The following is a 19,183-nucleotide window of genomic DNA, read 5'->3' as shown; positions in this document are numbered from 1 at the left end:
TCACAAAATGTAATTGGACTCGCTTAGCCAAATCCATACTTTACCGCGCTAAAACACAAGCAGTTGGTCTTGCAAATCTCCAGTGTTGTACTGGCACAGACAAGCACCTAAACTTTGGGCTGAATTGGAATCTGCCTTCTCTATTATCCCTCTCCTTAAAGTGACACTGTCACCCCCTTTGTGCATTCTGACATCTCTACACAGGTGTTAAGGGTAAATTTAGCGTTTTTCATACCTTATTTCATATCATACGTCATGGTGCTTGTTCAAGTAAAAAGTGTCCTTTTATCAACTGCAGATCGTATTAAGTGGGTGTGGCCTCATGGCTTTAGCACCACTTAGTCCCGCCCACAACGACATCGTTGACCCCGCCCCCTTGATGCCCATTGGTTGGCAGACGTAAAGGGGGTGGGGTCTACACCTTTCAGCCAGCCTGTTCCAAAGGCCGGCGAGGGGGTGGGACCAACGGTGGGCGGGGCTAAGTGGCGTTAATGCCGCGAGGCCACACCCACTTAATGCAATCTGCAGTTGCTAAAAGGACACTTTTTACTTGAACAAACACCATGACGTATGATATGAAATAAGGTATGAAAACCGCTAAATTTACCCTTTACACCTATGTAGAGATGTCAGAATGCACAAGGGGGTGACGGTGTCACTTTAAGGCCACCTGGATGCGCCTCCTGCATCCTGCCATGTGTGGTCACATCCGACCATTATGCCCACTCTGAAAACCTTTAATAAGCACCTCTCTTCTGGGTTCTTAGCCCCTCACCCCTCTCTGCAATTCCCCATCTTGCTCAGTCCACACATTCCCCTGGGGTTGGATGATCCCATTTTTCGAAGGTAGTCCAGGTTGGGCAGTCTTAGGGCTAAAAACGTTCTTCAAGCCTCTTCCTGCCTTCTTTTTTGTTCTTAAGGATTCCTTGTATCCTTTAGCCTTGGGGGTTTGGGGGGCCTTCCATCTCCACCATTTTCTCCTTTCTCTCCCTCTCTTAACTCTTTGATTACTCCCTCCCTACCTTTGAGTCTCCTATGCCAGGTTGGAAATAGTGGATTAGATAGTAATTTGGGGATCCACAAATACTGAGAACGTATGCGAACATGTGAATAAGGCCTTACATTGTTAATTTGATTTTATTTGGTTTCATTTGATTCAGGTAAAGTTCATGAAGACTATTCCAGGCACGGCCCTCGTGGAGATGGGTGATGAGTATGCTGTGGAAAGAGCAGTTACTCATCTCAATAATGTGAAGATTTTTGGAAAGAGACTCAATGTGTGGTACGTTAGAATGGTTATTTAACATTAATGTACTATTTACCCCCTGATTCTACCAATATGTTCCCCCTGCAGGCAATCATACACCAGTTTTAGTAGTTAAAATGGACCAATCTTATTATTTATAAAGAAAAGGTAATCTGAGGATACTGATGGATTGTGTGTAATTCAGTGTAACCAAAATTTCCATTGTTAGTGTTGTATTTGTCTGTAGGTTTTAAAGAACCTAAATGTACCAAAAAGACACCCTTTACATTTAAGGGACATGTCTGAATTAGAACTTACTAACAGGGTTTGTTCAGAAAAAGACATTGCTATATAGCAGGTGTCCTCCTTCAGTGTCACCATAAAAATGTCTGAGAAGGCCCCCACAGTCTCAAGAAACGGGGTCATGTGATTACTAGAGATGAGCCAGTAGTGAAATATTCGACTTTCGAGAATTCGAATCGAATAGGCACCGATATTCGACTATTCGAACAAGTATTCGATCCCATTATAGTCTATGGGAAAAAAATTCACGGCACTTGGAAAACAAAATTCGACCACTTGGAGGTCACCAAATCCCCCATGAAACCTCCCTAAACGATGCAAACACCCCAGAATGACACTGGGACATTAGGGGGAGCATGCCCAACACCCCAAAATCGCAGTATAATGCCAGTCTTTGCCGTTGTGGAGGAAAAATATTTGCAAACGCTTTACGAACATTTATGGCAATGTTCACACATTCCGTTCGTATTTCTTGCACAGTGTTACATACATAATTGCAATTTGCGTCTGCAGAGCGTAATGTTATTTGCGCCATGTGTGACGTGCCTTTTTCTGGGCTACTGGAACAATATGTATCTTGTGCCTTTTACTGGGCTACTGAAACAGTATATATCAGGTGCCCTTAGTGGGCTACTGGAACAATATGTATAACGTGCCCTTAGTGGTGTTAAACAGGGACACTAGAAGTCACTTGTACACACAGGGTACTGGAATGAATACACCTGCTGATGCTGCTGTTATATCATCTATTTCTTAGCGCTGAGAAGGGCTTTTGATGCAGAGATGACTTTTCCGCTGGATATTAGCCCTGAAAAGGACTTTTGGGTTCTGTAGTAAGCCTCCCTAACCAAAACACTACTAAAACCTATCTCTCCCTGCTGCAAGATGTTTCCCTGGCTAGGTTGAGAGCTCATCTATGGTCCAGAGGCGGGAGCCAAGTATTTAAGATTCGCTGTGTGCGTACTCCCAGGGTTCCTCACTGCCTCCCTGCATGGTCATTGGATTAAAAAAGCGCCAACTGCGATGGGAGGGCTTTCGAATGTTTCCCGCGTATTCGACTCACTACTCAATTTGTTTCGAATACCGCAATATTCAATCGAATACCTACTCGATCGAATCATATTCGCTCATCTCTAGAGATTACATGTGTTCCCAGCTAACAGAGACTAGCATGATCGTTCATTCTTTCCTAGCCTATACCTAATATCTAAGATTGAGCAATTGAGCATTGGAGATCAGCATGCCTGATCATTAGTTTTTCTGTGAGATATGCATTACTTATTATTGAAATAAATAGAAATATTAAAAAGAAGCCAAAAAATTTGAGGGTAGAATTAGAGTAGAAGCATTTATCACTTGCCTAAATATTTAAAGTTAGCCATTATTAGTGATTTTTCTTAGTGATGAGCCCAATTTGAAGCTGTTGCCTGATGTCTTTTCTTTTTTCAGCGTGTCAAAACAGCACTCTGTTGTTCCAAGTCAGATATTTGAACTTGAAGACGGTACAAGTAGCTATAAAGATTTTGCAATGAGCAAGAATAATAGGTTTACTAGTGTCGGCCAAGCTTCTAAAAACATAATTCAGCCGCCATCTTGTGTTCTGCACTACTATAATGTTCCATTATGCATGGAAGAAAGTATCTTTCAAAAGGTAAGTTTTTTTTTTTTTTAACTGTATTTTTATTGAGATTTTACATTTATACACCAAAAGTATTACACAGAAACAAGAAGATGCCAGAAACAGAGTATCCCAGGATAACAGTGGTATCTTGTCATAAAATAACGTAATAACCATCGAATAACAATGTATAAGGTGAAGAGAAAAACGGGACCTCATCCCAACTGATTATTATGAGACACAGAACATGAAACAATGAACACAAGAACAGGGAGGGAAGACATCGGACACAACAGAAAAAACTAATGGGTGTGGAGGGGGAGGATGGGGGGTAAGCCTAGGATTACGTCAAGTAGGGTCTAGACCACAGTAGGAGTCCCACGGAGCCCATATAGATTCAAATTTTGAGATGTTATTATTGAGCATTGCAGTCAACTTCTCTAAGGATCTCAATTCCTTGATTTTAGATTGTAGGCAATCCATAGAGGGAGGGGAGGTGCGTTTCCAGTTCCTGGCAATCAGGGTTTTCGCCGCGGTGAGGATCGTCAATAACAATTTGGCAGATTTCTTACCCAGTCTCTTAGGGAAAAGATTGAGAAGACACACCGCTGGGTCTTTAGGTACTTCCACCTGCAGAACCGTAGTAGAGAGAGCACAAACCTCTCCCCAGAATCCCTGAACTAGGGGGCAGTCCCAAAAAATATGAAACTGAGTACCGACAGCTCCCAGGCATCTCCAACACTGTGGGGAGATACTACTGTGAATTTTATGGAGTAGTTCCGGTGTGTGGTACCAGAACATAAGTACTTTGTAATGCACTTCTTTATACGTTGTACAAATAGATGAGGTTGCTGCCCTGCTCCAAATCACACTCCAGACTTCCGGAGGTAATTGTCTCCGGAGGATATTTTCCCACCTATCCATATAAGTATGTCTAACCTGTTCATCTCCCACCGGGGACATTAGAATACGGTAGATATCAGATATCAAACCTTTGGTAGACGTGCCAGATCTAGCCAGTTGTTCAAAGGCTGTGGGTTTAGATACTGTAAGGGATCCTAGGTGGGAGTGCATAAAATGTCTCAGTTTAAGGTAGGTGAAATGTTCAGACGCCGGGAGATGGAACCTGTCCACTAGCTTTTCAAAGGGCAGTATGGTGCGAGTGAGAGGGTCAACAACGTCTGCAAACTGAAAAAGTCGTAAAGAACCCCATGTTCGAACAGTTTGAGATTGTAAACCTGGAGAAAAGGCTGGAAATAGTAGGAAGGAGACAAGCGGGGAGGAGCGAGAGAAGAGGCCAAATTTAGCAGCACAGGTATTCCAAACGTGCATCGTGAATCTGATAGGACCAAGCAGGAGAAGGTGGGATGAGCTAGGGGGAGAGACGTGCCAAAGGAAGGAGTTTGGGTGGGACGGGGAAAAGGTAAGTTTTATTCATAGTAATGGATCAAAATAAAATGATCCCTGCCATGTGCTTTTCTAGTTTTCTGTGGCCATCCACACATCAGGGTAGCATTTAGCATGTGAGCAGGACCCAAAAAGCAATAGTTTTAGTGTGTTTTCTTTAAAAAAAAAAAAAAAAAAGTTATCCACTCCTTGAGAGAGAAGATTTGGCAAAACGCGTTGGTGGGTGAGGTGGAGGGGGTTGTCTGTAGCATGTGGGCGCTATTGTGCTGTATGTATGTGGTCCATTGACCACCATTGTGTAGGCATTTCAGCCTTTGATTGTATATTTGTGATGAATTTTGCATTACAGCATTGGTTATTTATTTATCATGATATGAGTATAGCCCTCATTGCTACATGAATTGGTATTACTGTGATCTTTGTGTAATGTTGCCCCTCCACCTTATTTTTAAATGTCTGTTGTGTATGTGTTGATTTTATGGGATATTTTGGGAATCAAAGTTTTTTGATTAATGATATAACTTTTTGTAGTATTATTGCTAACAAGGGGATTATTTTTGGTTTCTTTAATAACTTACCCTGTATTGCAACATTTTATAGACTTATAGTCCTTTTTTTTTTTTTATTGCAGCTCTGCGAAGATCATCAGGTTCCAAAATTCATCAAGTACAAAGTCTTTGATGCCAAACGTTAGTATAATCTAATAGCCCTAATGTTTTACAAAAACATAAAATAGTGAATGTTTTATAATCTATGTAGTCTGAAGATCAATAGCTGTTGGTTTATCTCAGGTACATTCCCTTTAACATGACCCATGGATAGATCAGCACCGGAGCCTCTATGACGCGGCTCCATTGATTCTGACGGAGTGGCATCATAGAGGGGCGGGGGATTCCTCCCACTGGGGGCGGCTCGGTACCCGTGGATAGAACGGCACCGTACACAGGAACCAGGCTGCGGTCCGAAGAATGGACCGCGGCACCGGCTTCCCTGCGCCGGCGCCAATCTATTATTGGTCATGTTAGAGCGAATGTACCTGATGGTACATTCGCTTTAAGGCTAGGTCTACATGATGATTTAGACAAAATCCTGAGAAAATGATCTACGGATATGTCATAGAGTCAGTTATATCAGGGGTTTATTTATGGATTTCCCTTTCCAGAACTGTGACACCACATTTTAAGCAAAGGTTTTTCCCACAGTAGAGGCAGATGTGTTCCTCAGGAGCTGAAACTCCAGTAATCAAGTGATCATTATAGTGGATATTATAGCTCAGGAATTTTCTGTGAAAGTGAAAACATGTGCTCACATCTATCTAAGGCATATCAGAAGATAATGTTCAGTGTCTTCTGGTCCAACACTCTATCTTCTCCCTCTTTTTTTTAGATGAACTTGTCTCGGCAGTGACAAGCCTTTCATCCAATCACTGACTGAGGCGGGACGACACTACAGTCAGTGATTGGTTTTTATAATTCAGAATATGTTATGTTAAACAATTGCACAATACAGGGCATAGAAAAATGCTGGTATCAGGCAAGAGGTATGCAGCCTCTCTAAAATCTGACTCTGTGACCAGGAAGGACTCAAAGCCCCTATTACACAGGGCGACGAGAGGGAACAAGTAAGCGCTGACCTGTCAGGTGGGCGCTCACTTGCTTCTCGTTCCCCGCTCGCTGCCCCGACAGTGGTTGTTTGCTGATGCTGCTCCTATTGAACGGAGTGACGGCAGCAGATTGTTAACTGGCTGATCGTTAGTGTTTCAGCCTGTTAAAAGGCAACGATCGTTACACGGAACAATTATCGTCTGGAACGGTCAATGATAATTGCTTTGTATAATAGGGCCGAATATAGCAGATTATTGCTTCGTGTAATAGGGCCTTTAGTCTTTAAGACCATACTGGTCTCATAGACAAAGAGTAGGCACTGGGTGCCTGCTGGCTTCTCTCCCTGCTCACTCTTCTAAGCCGCGACTGATAAAAATTTGACACATCCCTAGGACATGTAATGTACACCAAAAGTCAAAAGTTTTATTATATCCCTAAACGCATAGAACTAATCTCAATGGGCTTTGGATGTTTTGGTGGGCTGAACCCTACACTGGTTACATTAAAGCTGGTTACATTTATACTGTGTGTGTTACCTTATTGTTAATGTAGGTATTCATTAGGGGATTGTATGATCCTTCTATTGCGCCTACAGATTAGAAGGATTTTCATATTAAATTGAGCTTCACAATCTGGGGATAACTGATTTTTATTCCATATTTTAAAGTTTTTATTCATAATGTATTCTACAGCATCATCAAAAACTTTGTCCGGTCTGCTTGAATGGGAAACGAAGACAGAAGCAGTTGAAGCCCTCACAGTATTAAATCACTACCAAATAAGAGTACCTAGTAAGTGCTGCTGCTTTTATACCTGTCGCTTACAGTATACAGGTGGTGATGGACATGTGCAAGTTCTCAATATATGATAGAAATGTAGAGTGTTAGAGGGTTATACAAAAATACTACTTTCAAATTTCACAATGATAGTCATTTATTACATAGTGCAACCAATTTTTACAGGCAGTAAAGTATTTGGACAATTAACAGTTCATCAGTCTTAGTCCAGTGCTGCCTGCTACCAAATTATGTCATGACACAAGAGCTAAGGTGGTCATACACTTTCAATAACTGATGGCGAATAATCTCCCAACCACACCACCGAACGGTCCTGTGTTGTCTATGGGGAGAGGAAGAACACTCTAGCTGCGGATTATTTCTTTCTGAACAAAGGGGTTTTTCATGATTTTTTAATGACGGCTGAACCTATGACCACCGACATCATCTGTCAGTGGTGGTTTAGAACAGCCTGGCCTGGCCTTAACCTTTTTACTTGCCAATGACAAAAGTAAAAGCAAAAAGACCTACAAAAAAGCAGGAACTGAAAGCAGTTCCAGTAAAGACCTGACAAAGCAACTCAAGGGGGGGATAGTCAGCATTTGAGATGTCCTTGTGACTTCAGTCAGACATTGATGGTAGTAAAAATAATAAATAATGTGTTAGTAGCTTTCAAGACCATGAATATACAGAGTGGTCCAAAAAAATGTATCCACTGTTTAAAAGTCCATAACTTGCAAACTACTAGACGTAATTGTCTCATTGTCTCGTAGTGTACTAGTTTGTAGTTCCGGCAGTTACCACACAAACTGTCAGATGACAGTCGCCGGATAGTCTGTGTTGTATTCGTAGTTGCACCTAGTTACTCGAGTTAACATGGCTGGTGCAAGGCTTACATTCGATGAAAGGAAGTCGGTTTTGAAGTGGTATTTTAAGTACGAAAACATTAATGAGGTTCAACGGCAATGGCGAAATGAGTATCAAATAGAGCCACCGACACATTTAACAATTCGTCGCATTCAAAACAAGTTTGAAGTTGAAGGCTGTGTTAAAGATGTACACAAACAACGATCTGGACGACCTGTAACAGTAACAAGTCCAGCTAACTCCCGTCGTGTGTTACAACAATTCACTCTCTCACCACAGAAGTCTTTGAGACAGTGTGTCCGTGAAACATCCCACGATTGCTACACGCAAAGAACGAGGATGACCCAGATCGTAGAATGGAGTTCTGCGAGTGGTTTAACAACATGGTGCGCAATGATGACGAGTTTGCAGAGATGATTGTGTGGTCTGATGAGGCACAGTTCAAACTCAATGGTACAGTAAATCGCCACAATTGCATCTACTGGGCCGCCGAAAATCCAACGTCCATGTCGACAAAGCCGTGAATTTGCCAGGAGTAAATGTGTGGTGTGGGTTGTCGTACCGGGGCTTGATTGGGCCATTCTTCTTTGACGGCACAGTTACCGGTGAGGTGTACCTTCATAAGCTTCAGACATCCATTTTACCTGCCATCTGAGACCTGTATGGAGACGGAAGATTTTACTTTCAACAAGATGGGGCCCCAGCCCACTACCAACATCGTGTTAGGGCGTATCTCGACGAAAATCTACCAGGAAGATGGATAGACCGTAGAGGTGCTGTGGAGTATCCACCACATTCCCCAGACTTAAGTCCTCTGGACTTTTACCTGTGGGGAACACTAAAGGATGTCGTTTATCGACAAAAGCCACGCACATTGGATGAACTTCGAGAATCCATCTTACATTCATGTGCAAATATCGAACTGAACACGTTGCAGTCAGTAGTTCGTGCTGCAGTTCGGCGGCATCGTTTGTGTGTGGATGTGAATGGTGACCATTTCGAACACCTACAGTGATATCTTTAAGTTGGACTTTAAGCTACACTTTCACCAAATATGAGACAACTCCATTAATTAGTTTGCAAGTTATGGACTTTTAAACAGTGGATACATTTTTTTGGACCACTTGGTAGAGGGATGGCGTAAAATATGGCTGTAAATACTAAGCAGTTAATGCAATACGTTTGGAAGCGCCACTTTTCAGTTACACATTGATGGATTTGTTTTAGATCCATTGTGGTGGTGACTCTATGTGTTATAGTGATGGCCAGTCGTCAGAAATATAAATACACATAACTGTAGTTGTTCTTCATATTAATATTCTCTATTCAGCGGGTATCCTTCCTCCTGACCAACCTATGGGCACAGGCGCTGACTTCTTATAGGGGTTCTCCAAGCTTAGAAAACCTTTTTCACCATCTTTTAAAAAAAGCACTACTCTTGTCTTCAGTTTGGGTATGGGTTTGCGGCTCAGTTGTTTTGAAGTGAATTAAGCTGAATTGTAATACCACACACAAACTGAAGACAGGGGTGGTGCTGTTTTTGTAACACAATAGGTGTGTATTTCTTTCTAATCCTGGATAACCCTATTACGGTTTTTACACTAAGAACACAGTATATGTTCTTACCCATTTATTTCCTGAAATTAAACACCTGACGCCTGTGTTAAAATGCCAATGAGCATATATATATATATATATATATATATATATATATATATATATATATATATATATGGTTTTTTTATCACTTTAAAATTTATTGGAAAAAAATACATGAAAATTGGCTAAATTCTGATCATAAAAGAGCATTGAAAGACCTAAAATCTTTGTGATTCAGATGCCAGTCAACATGGGAGTCGTGTAATTGCCACCACACATCTGAAAAAAGACACCCTACATCTGATCCCAAAGCAGAGGGCACATATTTACTCTTCACTGCTAAAAAGTTTAATAAGAGTAAGAGGCACATTTATCAGGCTCTGCGCCTAGAGCTAAAAGGGGGGATTTTCCCTTTTTGTTATCATTTACCATAGAGGTGATCGGCTGCCATATATCATAGCTGGTAAACATCCAAAAGGGCTTTTCAAAAGTCATTTTCCAAAAAGCTTCATGTTCTAGTAAGTCTGAGTGTCTATGGCTGCATGAGTGTGGAGCAGGGTCAGACAGGAAACTCTGCCAACTGATATCCTCAAGGGCAGTCAGATATGGTTTCCTGTCATTATCCATATACGCAAGACTAATATCTAACCTTGTCAAAACCAGTCAAATATATTACTTCATGAATGTTTCACAAACTTCCTATTGGTTTGCTCTGACTAAGGGTATATTCACACAACATATTTTTTATGACAAGAACGGCCATTGTTTGCAATTAAAACAACGGCCGTTCTTGTCACAGAAAAATGTGTTGCATTGAAGTCATTGCAAACAATGGCCATTGTTCACATAGTATATTGAACAACGTCCATTGTTTGGTACATCCATGGAAGTAAGTGACATGTCATTTATTTCTAGTCTTTGTGCATTGAAATCAATGCAATTTTCTGTGCAACAATGGCCGTTGTTCATACATTGTGTGAACATAGTCTAAAATAGTGATTTTGGCATAGCCCAATTTATTTTTATTAGAATGTATTAGAATGCATTTATGTAGATCAATTTCGAACTTCATTCTAAAAATCTTCAGTCAGTATTGCCAATATAGTACATTTTCCTGCACGTCAAATAAACCTTTACCCCATTTCTACTAATATGAAAGACTTTGTAATTGAAGGGAAGTCTTTTAGCCATAAGAAGAGAGTCGTGTGTGGAACCCACACCTGTTAGGCACTTTTGGCATTACCTGTGAATTTGTAATAAATGTCTGGGATGTGAATATCTATTTAAGCATAGTGATATTTAATTAATATTGATATTTTATTTAATGCTAGCAAAACTTGTAAAATTTAAATCATATCAAAGGGGTTAGAGTATTAGAAATGATTATAGGTGAAATAGTTAAAATGAAGAAAGTTTCTGAAAAACCTTACTCCTGGGTAGGTCAGTCTACATCAGTGGGAGTATTAAAGCGACCCTGTACCCACAATCTGACACCCCCACCCCCCCAAACCGCTTGTACTTTCAGATAGCTGCTTTTAATCCAAGTTCTTTCCTGGGATCCATTTTGCAGGTGATGCAGTTATTGTCCTAAAAAACAACTTTTAAACTGTCAGCCCCATGCCCAACAGCCGTGGCCTAGATTGTGTATGCATTAGGCTGGCACAACCTCTCTGTCCCTCCTCCCCGCCCTTCTTATCATTAGGAATGCTCCAGGCAGATTGTTTCCTATTCCTTACCTGTGTCAGCATGGCACATGGGCTTGATTGTTAGGGCACCTGTGCAATGTTCAGACAGAAAATCTTCTAGGGGCATTCCTAATGATAAGGAGGATGGGGAGGAGGGACGGAGGGGTGGTGCAAAGTTAGGGCACAGATACTGTAAGCCACGGCCATTTAACTCAGGGCTGCAAGTTTGAAAGTTGTTTTCTAGGACAATAACTGCATCACCTGCCGAACGGACCCCAGGATTAAAAGCAGCTATCTGAAGGTACAAGTGGTTTGTGTGGGACATATTGTGGGTACAGAGTCACTTTTTAATGCATCATATTCATTTTAGGGGACATAGGAAAAGGACAGATAGTGGCTCTTGAAGCTTAGTGGTTGCTGAGTTAGGGCCCTATTTCACCGGACGATTATCGTTTACATAATCGTTAACGATTAACGATCTCAAACGACCGCTAGTTTTTTCTTCGCTATTTATTCGCTATTGCATTCGTATCGAACGATGTCTTATTTAATGCGAACGAGCAATGATAAAAGTAGGTCCATGTCTTACAAAGCGATCAATGATTTCTCGTTCGGTCGTTAATCGTTAACTGCATTTCAACCGAACGGTTATCGTTTAGATTCGAACGATTTAATGATAATCTGAACGATAATCATCTGGTGGAATAGGGCCCTTACAGGATGCTTTACAATCCAGCCAGTTACTCACCTGATATCAATAGTTTGTCCTTTTACAAGGTCACCTCAGATAGGATCATGTTTTGCTGGAGGAACGTTTGAAAGTAAGCGTGAAAGTATGAAACTTCTTCCCCAAGTATGTATGGGACACTAATATGCGAATTATAAGGCCAGTGATATGATTTCTATTGGCCAGTCATCTTGCCCTTTAGTTTTCCACAACATATGTATGTAGTACAGAATGATATTCCTTGCATCCAAGGTTTAAAATATCTGTATTTTCATACAACTGTAGGAAGCTATGCGTAGGGAGGTGGAGTAGCAAGATTAGGGGACGGGTTTGTAAATAAAGAGCTGCTTGCAATATTAGATTGGAAATTATATTCCCTTGCATTTCAACTATTGAATGGATTGGAGGGAAACTGATCAGAATCAGCAATATTGAGATAAAGTAATAAAAATAAAAAATAATAAAAAAAAAATATTATGTCTCTCAGTTCTTCTGGTGTGGGATTGCATCTTGCAAGTAGTATATTAGGTGTTTATTTTTTCCTCATTGCTCAGAGCATTTTGTGTAAAAAACAAAAACAAAAAAAACTGAAGACAGCTAGACTCTGTGGTCACTGAGAACGGAAATGATGTCCTATGTGTAATACAGACAGGAGAAGATCTTGTTGAATACAAGGCATGTTATCTGCTAAATGGTTGTAATCTACAAAGAAACCCTCTGTAGTCTCATCGTACAGTCATTACCCCCTCCATCTGGACACATGTAAAGGTGTATTACTGCAACATCAGACTACACAAGCAACATAATAACCATATGAGTAAAACAAATATATACAGCAGTGCACAGGGATGTGTACAGGGGTGTGTATGGCTGCTGGCCAATCAGCATTCATCTTCACTGGGCCAATGTGTGCAGAACAGAGGGACACCTGACCACTTCCTGCATTCGGTCTCTTGTCTTCTGTTACTAAAGACAAAAGGACCTTAGTGTAAAAGCCTTAACTGCAGTTTTCCAGACATTTAGTGGCTGATTTTATAGCATTGTATTTGATATAGAAAACAAGAAAAGAAAAATATAAAGTAAATTGCAATGTGGTAATCACCTTCCCTTCTGGTTTAACATTACTGTAATTATTGGTAATGCCAATGCCCATTTAGGCACCGGATTGGTGGGTACTTTACATTAAAGAACAGTGGAGCCGGGGATTGTACAGAATGCTAGGAACGTGATAGGCAAGTTCATACAATGTCTGTCACTAGTTTATCCTTACGTGCATGCATGCACACATTTGTTTATTGCCTTACAATGAAGTAAGGTAGAAAAAAAAGAACAAAAACAGATTTGGCAATTGAGGTAATTGTGACATCCACATTGAGGAACTTGAAGCTGTGTTTGCACATTCACAGTTTTGTTGTGTCTCCTTGTTCAAATAATGAGATTATACAGTGGTGCCCTGGATTATGAGCATAATTCGTTCCAGGACTGTGCTTGTAATCCAAATCCACTCTTAAACCAAAGCAAATTTTACCATTAGAAATCATTAAAATGCAGACAATTGGTTCCACTCCCTAAAAATAATGATTTATTATTCTGAATAACATGTAAGACAGATGAAACAAACATTCAGAAACAGCAGAATATGTGATATAAGTTACTGTACAGTAATGGAGAGGATGGGAAACACAAGGGCGGACAGAGACTGCAGGGAGCAGGAAGGAATGAGCAGGACAGATGTGGGCACATACATGCAGCGCTCTCTGTCTGGGGAGAGAGGGGTTACAGCTATGAAGATATTACCTCCACAGTCCTGTCCCCTGATGTAAGCCCCAGCCTGAAGTGGATCTGCTATGATTTGGAAGGTGAGGCAGACTTCCTGGGTCAGAGTACAGGGCTGTAGACCCCGCTATGCAGACCATGACCCTCCCCCACTCCCCCTCCCACCCAGTACAGGGAGCTCTTAAACCAAAGCAATGCTCTTAAACCAAGTCACAATTTTGAAAAACTGTGAGCTCTTTAACCAAGTTACTCTTAAACCAAGTTACCCTTAAACCAAGGTACCACTGTATATTATATGAGCCTAATTGGTTCTATGGGCTCTACAGTTTTCTGCTTTGCCATGTGACTTGTAATACCAGGCTTAATCTTATTCTTTATGACAATTAAAAGACCAGTGATGAAGCCTGGTAATGTTGGTCACAAGGCAAAGCCCAGGTTAGACAAAATTTTATATACAGTTATTGGATGTTATATACGGTCAGCCAGAAAACCCTACAAAGCGAGTCTTTGAGATAACTTGTTTTCTGAGTTTTGTTTGCTTAGATGCCTTGCATCAGAAATGACACTCTGCCATTTAAAGGAAGCTTACTACCAAAGTGGCACCATTTATTTGGCCAGGTTGGTCGTTCATTTTTAAAGTGAATCTGTGACCCCCTATCTACTTACCAAGCTGGCTTCAGATAGATATCAGTGAAATCATTGAAAACATACCTTTTGTTGGCAATAAAATATGAGATAATAGTATATAGGTATAGATGTATAAATAGTTACAGTGCCACACCTGATATCGCCTGTAGCACTGGGGTGAGTAATGGCTCTGTAATTCTCTAAATTTATATATAGGTGTCAAATATGATCATAGCGGAGCCACAGAGTCAGTAAGGCACACACCCCTAGATATCTCTATACACCCAACCACATCCTTTATGTAGAGATATAAAGCACTGCCTGCTCTGGGCATGTATTCATTCAGCCAAAGGACTGAGTGAAAGTGGCTACAAATGCCATTACAGTGGATCAGGGATCTCGTATTTCAAGTATTTCATATTGCACTGGCCATAAGAATTAAAAAAAAAAAGGTAAAAGTGGATTCAAAGGTAATGGAAAGTAGGAAGGACTCGTACTTCTTGCTGAATGTACTTAGACAAATTTAGACAGTCTCATTTTTCTGTCCTCCTGAAAACATTGTCAGATCCATTTTCTTATACAATGCTAGTCTATGACAACAGGATGTGACAGAATAGGCGCCATCATAGATGTATTCTGTAGCATCCTGATTGGCAGAGCTATTTTTATTTTTATTTATATATAGGAATTATAGTCAATCAGGCCTGGGAACCTCTTACCCATCCGAAGTTACATATATCAATTTGCTAAAGGAGCCTGTCAGGCAATTGACTTTTGAAGGGGAACTGTCAGCAGGTTAGACGAATCTAACCTGCTAATATGTGCCTATTGTCCTCTAGACGCTGAGGAGGAAGGTATGTCTCTTACCATTCCAGTGCAGTTAGTAGTTTGCTCCATGGTCTGGTAAGACCGCTAGGAGTACTGGCCTGCCTCTATAGCGACAATCTGGCCCATTCCATTGATTATAATTAGAAAGGGCGGGCCAAACAGCGGCGGATTGGCACTATGGGGGCAGGGCAGTGCTCCTAACTGCCTTACCTGACCATGGAGCAAACTGCTAACTGCACCAGAGCGGCGCTGAGGATGAAGGTAAAAGACATACCTTCCTCTTTACAATCTAAGATATGGGGGAGCTTACCTAGAATCCTCCTTCCTCTTTGGCATCTCCTGTGCAGTAGGGACATATCAGCAGGTTAGATTAGTCTCACCCACTGATAGTTCCCCCTTTAAGAGCACGGCCTCAAGTAGCTGACTATTTTTCACTGCGTGAAGGGGTTAGGTCAAATGGATAACGTCAGCTCTTAAGTGGAGTGGCCAGACCCAGATAGACAAGGCATAGTGCACTGGGAGCTCTTAAACCAAGTTACAATTTTAAAAAACTGTGAGCTTTTCTTGCAAAACCCTCTTAATCCTAATTACTGTTAAACCAAGGTACCACTGTGTATGTATGTGTACTATATAATATAGTTTAATGTTAATCCACTCAGCTGTTGCTAAAATGCCTCCTATTTCTTCTTTCCACAGATGGCTCCAATCCTTACACCCTGAAATTGTGTTTCTCCACTTCCTCCCACCTGTAAGCCTGTATCCCAGAGGACGCTGAACACCCGCTCCGTTCTGTACTCTGCATGACTATCAATGCCTTGCAATGACTACAAGTTATTGGGTGTTTTGAGCAGCACTACACGTTTCTGATATCATTTTGCATTGATTTGTTTTTAGAATTTGCAGCGTAATGTGTAGTGTACTCCAGTCATACGGTTTTACCCATACGTCATGTAATCTGCCTGACCTCGCCAGTCCGGGTCTTTATTTAAAATACTAAGCTATTTTATTTGACGTTTTTAAAGCACATTTTAGTGTTTGGCTTCCTAGATCCAGTTTTTTTATATCATCAGCTATTTTGGGTGTTGACAAACAAATTGTAATATGTAACCTATGGCTTTAGGGGGCTTACATAAGCATCATGTACAGACGCCAGTTTGGATGTGATACAGAAAAAAAAATAAAAATAAATAGAGAATCTTTGGTAACATTTACTAGGCAGAGTGCAGCATATTATTGCAACAAAACAAAAAAAATGTACACCCCAAATTATTATGTATTTTGGATGATCTTTATACTGCGGTGAGGCTGCATGGAGCCTTAACATGCGCCAACATTTAATGTTGGGGAGAGAAATGTGTCCTGGCACATTATGCCATGTGCACCAGTTTGCATCCTTTTCACTGACTTGTAAACTTGTGCATCCTATGACACTAAATCCTTCATTTTGTATAGTATGTGTTGCATCACATAGGCTGCTATATAGATGTGCATATACTGCATGCAATACTGCAATCACTACTTTATCTAGATAGAAAACGGTTTGGTTTATGAATTAGAAAAATCAATCATGCCAGAGGAGACATTCATATTACAATTCGATTACTATTAGATTTAGGGCTCACACTGCACATCCCTGTGCATGGAGCTGTAAGGGATAATTCACATAGGAAAGATTTTGTTGCAGTAATTTCTGCAACATGTTGCATATTTTTAACATTTGTCAATCCACCCTTAAAGGAAACCTGTCACCCCCCGTGCCGGGGTGACAGGCTCCCGACCCCCTGTTAGATCCCCATATAGCCTGTCACCCCGGCACAGGGGGTGACAGGTCCTCTTTAAGTCATTGCTGGACTCCAGGTGTACAGAGGTATTTCCCCAAGGAGCAAGTAATTGAAGCTCCTTGGTACATATAGAGTTCATGCCACGTTTTTTCTCTTGTATAAAATCTGGGGCATATATAATAAAAGCGGGGGCTTTCCTCTGTAATAGCCCTTAAGAAGATTGCTTAGGCTGTTATTATGAATGGCCACTAGGGGGCACCGCTATCTTGCTATTCATACATATATTTTTTTTGTAAGACTGTCTATGGTGCTCACCTGTTCTGTTACCACATACCCACTAGATATTCCATTCACATTCTGATTTAGGGTTTACAGAGAGTATTTCAGTAGTCCTAAGCGTATAGGAGCAATGATGATCATACATTCACGGACAAAGTTTTATGAATATTCTGTTCCTATATTATAGAACCATATTTTTAATCATGTAGTATCATACAAATATACATTTGGCAATATGGGCATAAATCTACTACATATTTACTCAGGATGAGAGAATTTTTATGTTAGAAAGGTATAAATATAGTTATTTAAAGGGCTACTGGGCCATTAGGTCATTACCTATCCATATTCTCAGCCCTTCTTTTATGAGCCAGAGAGAAGGGCAATGCTAGCAATTATTAACTGCACTGTGGCCTTATTATAAAGACCCTGCTCATAGATAGTGACATAACATCTACATCATAGGCAGTGAGCTTAGATTGTTTCCTTAAAGCTATACCAGAATAAGAATTATTTGGTTTTTTTTATGGTCTCAAGGTCTCTAAATACATAGTAGTTTGCTGATCTTATAAAGCACATACAGTACACAATACCATTTACAATAAGTAAAATTTACTCCCTGAGTGGGGTTTGTATAAAAATAATAAACATGCTATATACTCATCTCCTCCTCCCATCTGCAGGTGCCATGCCAACACTCTGTCTGCTGGTTTCTGCTTCTTCTGGGTTGTGTCCCCACATGACCTGCCTGCTCAGCCAATCAGTGACTAAGGTGGGGACACCATTAAGTCCACTGTCAGACTCTGTTTACAGATTGATATACAAGGCTCAGTGCTGGAAGCCAAACCCTGTATTTAAATCATGCAGAGAAGGGAGGGGTGGAGGAGGAAGGACTTGTGCATGCTGCAGCTCAGCGTGTCCTCTATGACACGAGCTTGGAAGGAAACCTTGATTTTATATTTTTGGAAACTCCCATTAGAATCATTAGTTTTATCAAACCATGTCTGCAGCTTGAGCATGATCTAGAGCTGACAGATTCCTTTTAAACACTTTTAGGCCACTTTAACACTTGTGTTTCAATGTGGTGGATCAGTATTTGAAAGCCAAAAGTGCATCCAGGATATGGAAAATCTTTCCATTATAGTCTTCTCACAGTGTAGGCTCAACTTCTAGCTTGAGTTACAAATGTTGATACAGAATATTGACCAAAATACTGGCACGTGAAGGTGACTTTAGTATAATATCCCATACTAGGCTAAATGTATGAAGGAACAATAGTTAGAGAGCCAGTTTTGCCGCCCTCCCCCCCCCCCCCCCAACATAAGTCAGTTGGGAGGGAACACTGTAGTATATCTCTCCATTTCTACAACCAAAAAGTACACTATGTTGCACCACAGACCCATGAATTATCCAGGATATCCAGGGATATAACTGTAATATACTTATGCACTGACAATTTGTGCTACCCCTGGAATATTCATGAAGAGGCCCATGTTATACATTATGTTTGGTCATAAATGCATTGTGAAGCGAGCTTCCTAATACATTGTATGTTTTATTTTGACTTCTGTATGTGCCATAATTCTTTATAGATCTCCCACTTCTTTGTGTATATTTCCCTGGTATTATGTATACGTATATGTGTTGATGTATTGAATCAGTTGAACTGATAATACATTCAATAAACATGGACGAGTGTCTTTTTAAATGTCTGAATGTATCTACTGTGTTTGGGTGTTTTTATTTTCCCACAGGACCCATGGTAGTTAGTGCACTTAGAGGGACTGCTACTTTTTAGGGCAAGGAACACTCTAAAATCTTATCAGCTTCCCTGGTATTGTAATCTGCAGTGGAGTTTACCTGTAGGTACAGTCTGCAGGAACTTGATCCTGTCCCGGCGCATCTAAAGCCCCTATTACACGGGGCAACTAAAGGAGCAAATGAGCGCTGTGAGCACTTGTTTGCTCCTCGTTCCCCGCTCACCACCGGCGATAGCGCTGGCAGCAAGTGGGTAAGTGCAGGGGGGACCCACGGGGGGCTTCAGCCCATAGAGTACTCCA

At 40.9% G+C, this 19,183-nt stretch overlaps 1 protein-coding gene across 2 annotated transcripts in view; it reads left to right on the top strand.

Moving 5' to 3' along the window:
* LOC138774574 (heterogeneous nuclear ribonucleoprotein L-like) overlaps window positions 1-18,843 on the top strand; it is a 48,062-nt gene extending 29,219 nt beyond the window's left edge. For both annotated transcript variants that reach the window (XM_069955588.1, XM_069955587.1), the window contains exons 9-13: window positions 1,161-1,282; window positions 2,999-3,200; window positions 5,206-5,263; window positions 6,871-6,969; window positions 15,760-18,843. In XM_069955588.1, the coding sequence (XP_069811689.1) occupies window positions 1,161-1,282; window positions 2,999-3,200; window positions 5,206-5,263; window positions 6,871-6,969; window positions 15,760-15,815 (537 nt within the window). In that variant the 3' untranslated portion in view covers window positions 15,816-18,843. The remainder of the gene's footprint in view (window positions 1-1,160; window positions 1,283-2,998; window positions 3,201-5,205; window positions 5,264-6,870; window positions 6,970-15,759) is intronic.
* Window positions 18,844-19,183: the final 340 nt, after the last annotated feature.

The sequence above is a fragment of the Dendropsophus ebraccatus genome, chromosome 15 (assembly GCF_027789765.1).
Source record: "Dendropsophus ebraccatus isolate aDenEbr1 chromosome 15, aDenEbr1.pat, whole genome shotgun sequence".
Taxonomy (NCBI): Eukaryota; Metazoa; Chordata; class Amphibia; order Anura; family Hylidae; genus Dendropsophus; species Dendropsophus ebraccatus.
The sequence above is the reverse complement of the archived record's forward strand: the minus strand, read 5'-3'. Positions and strand labels throughout refer to the sequence as shown.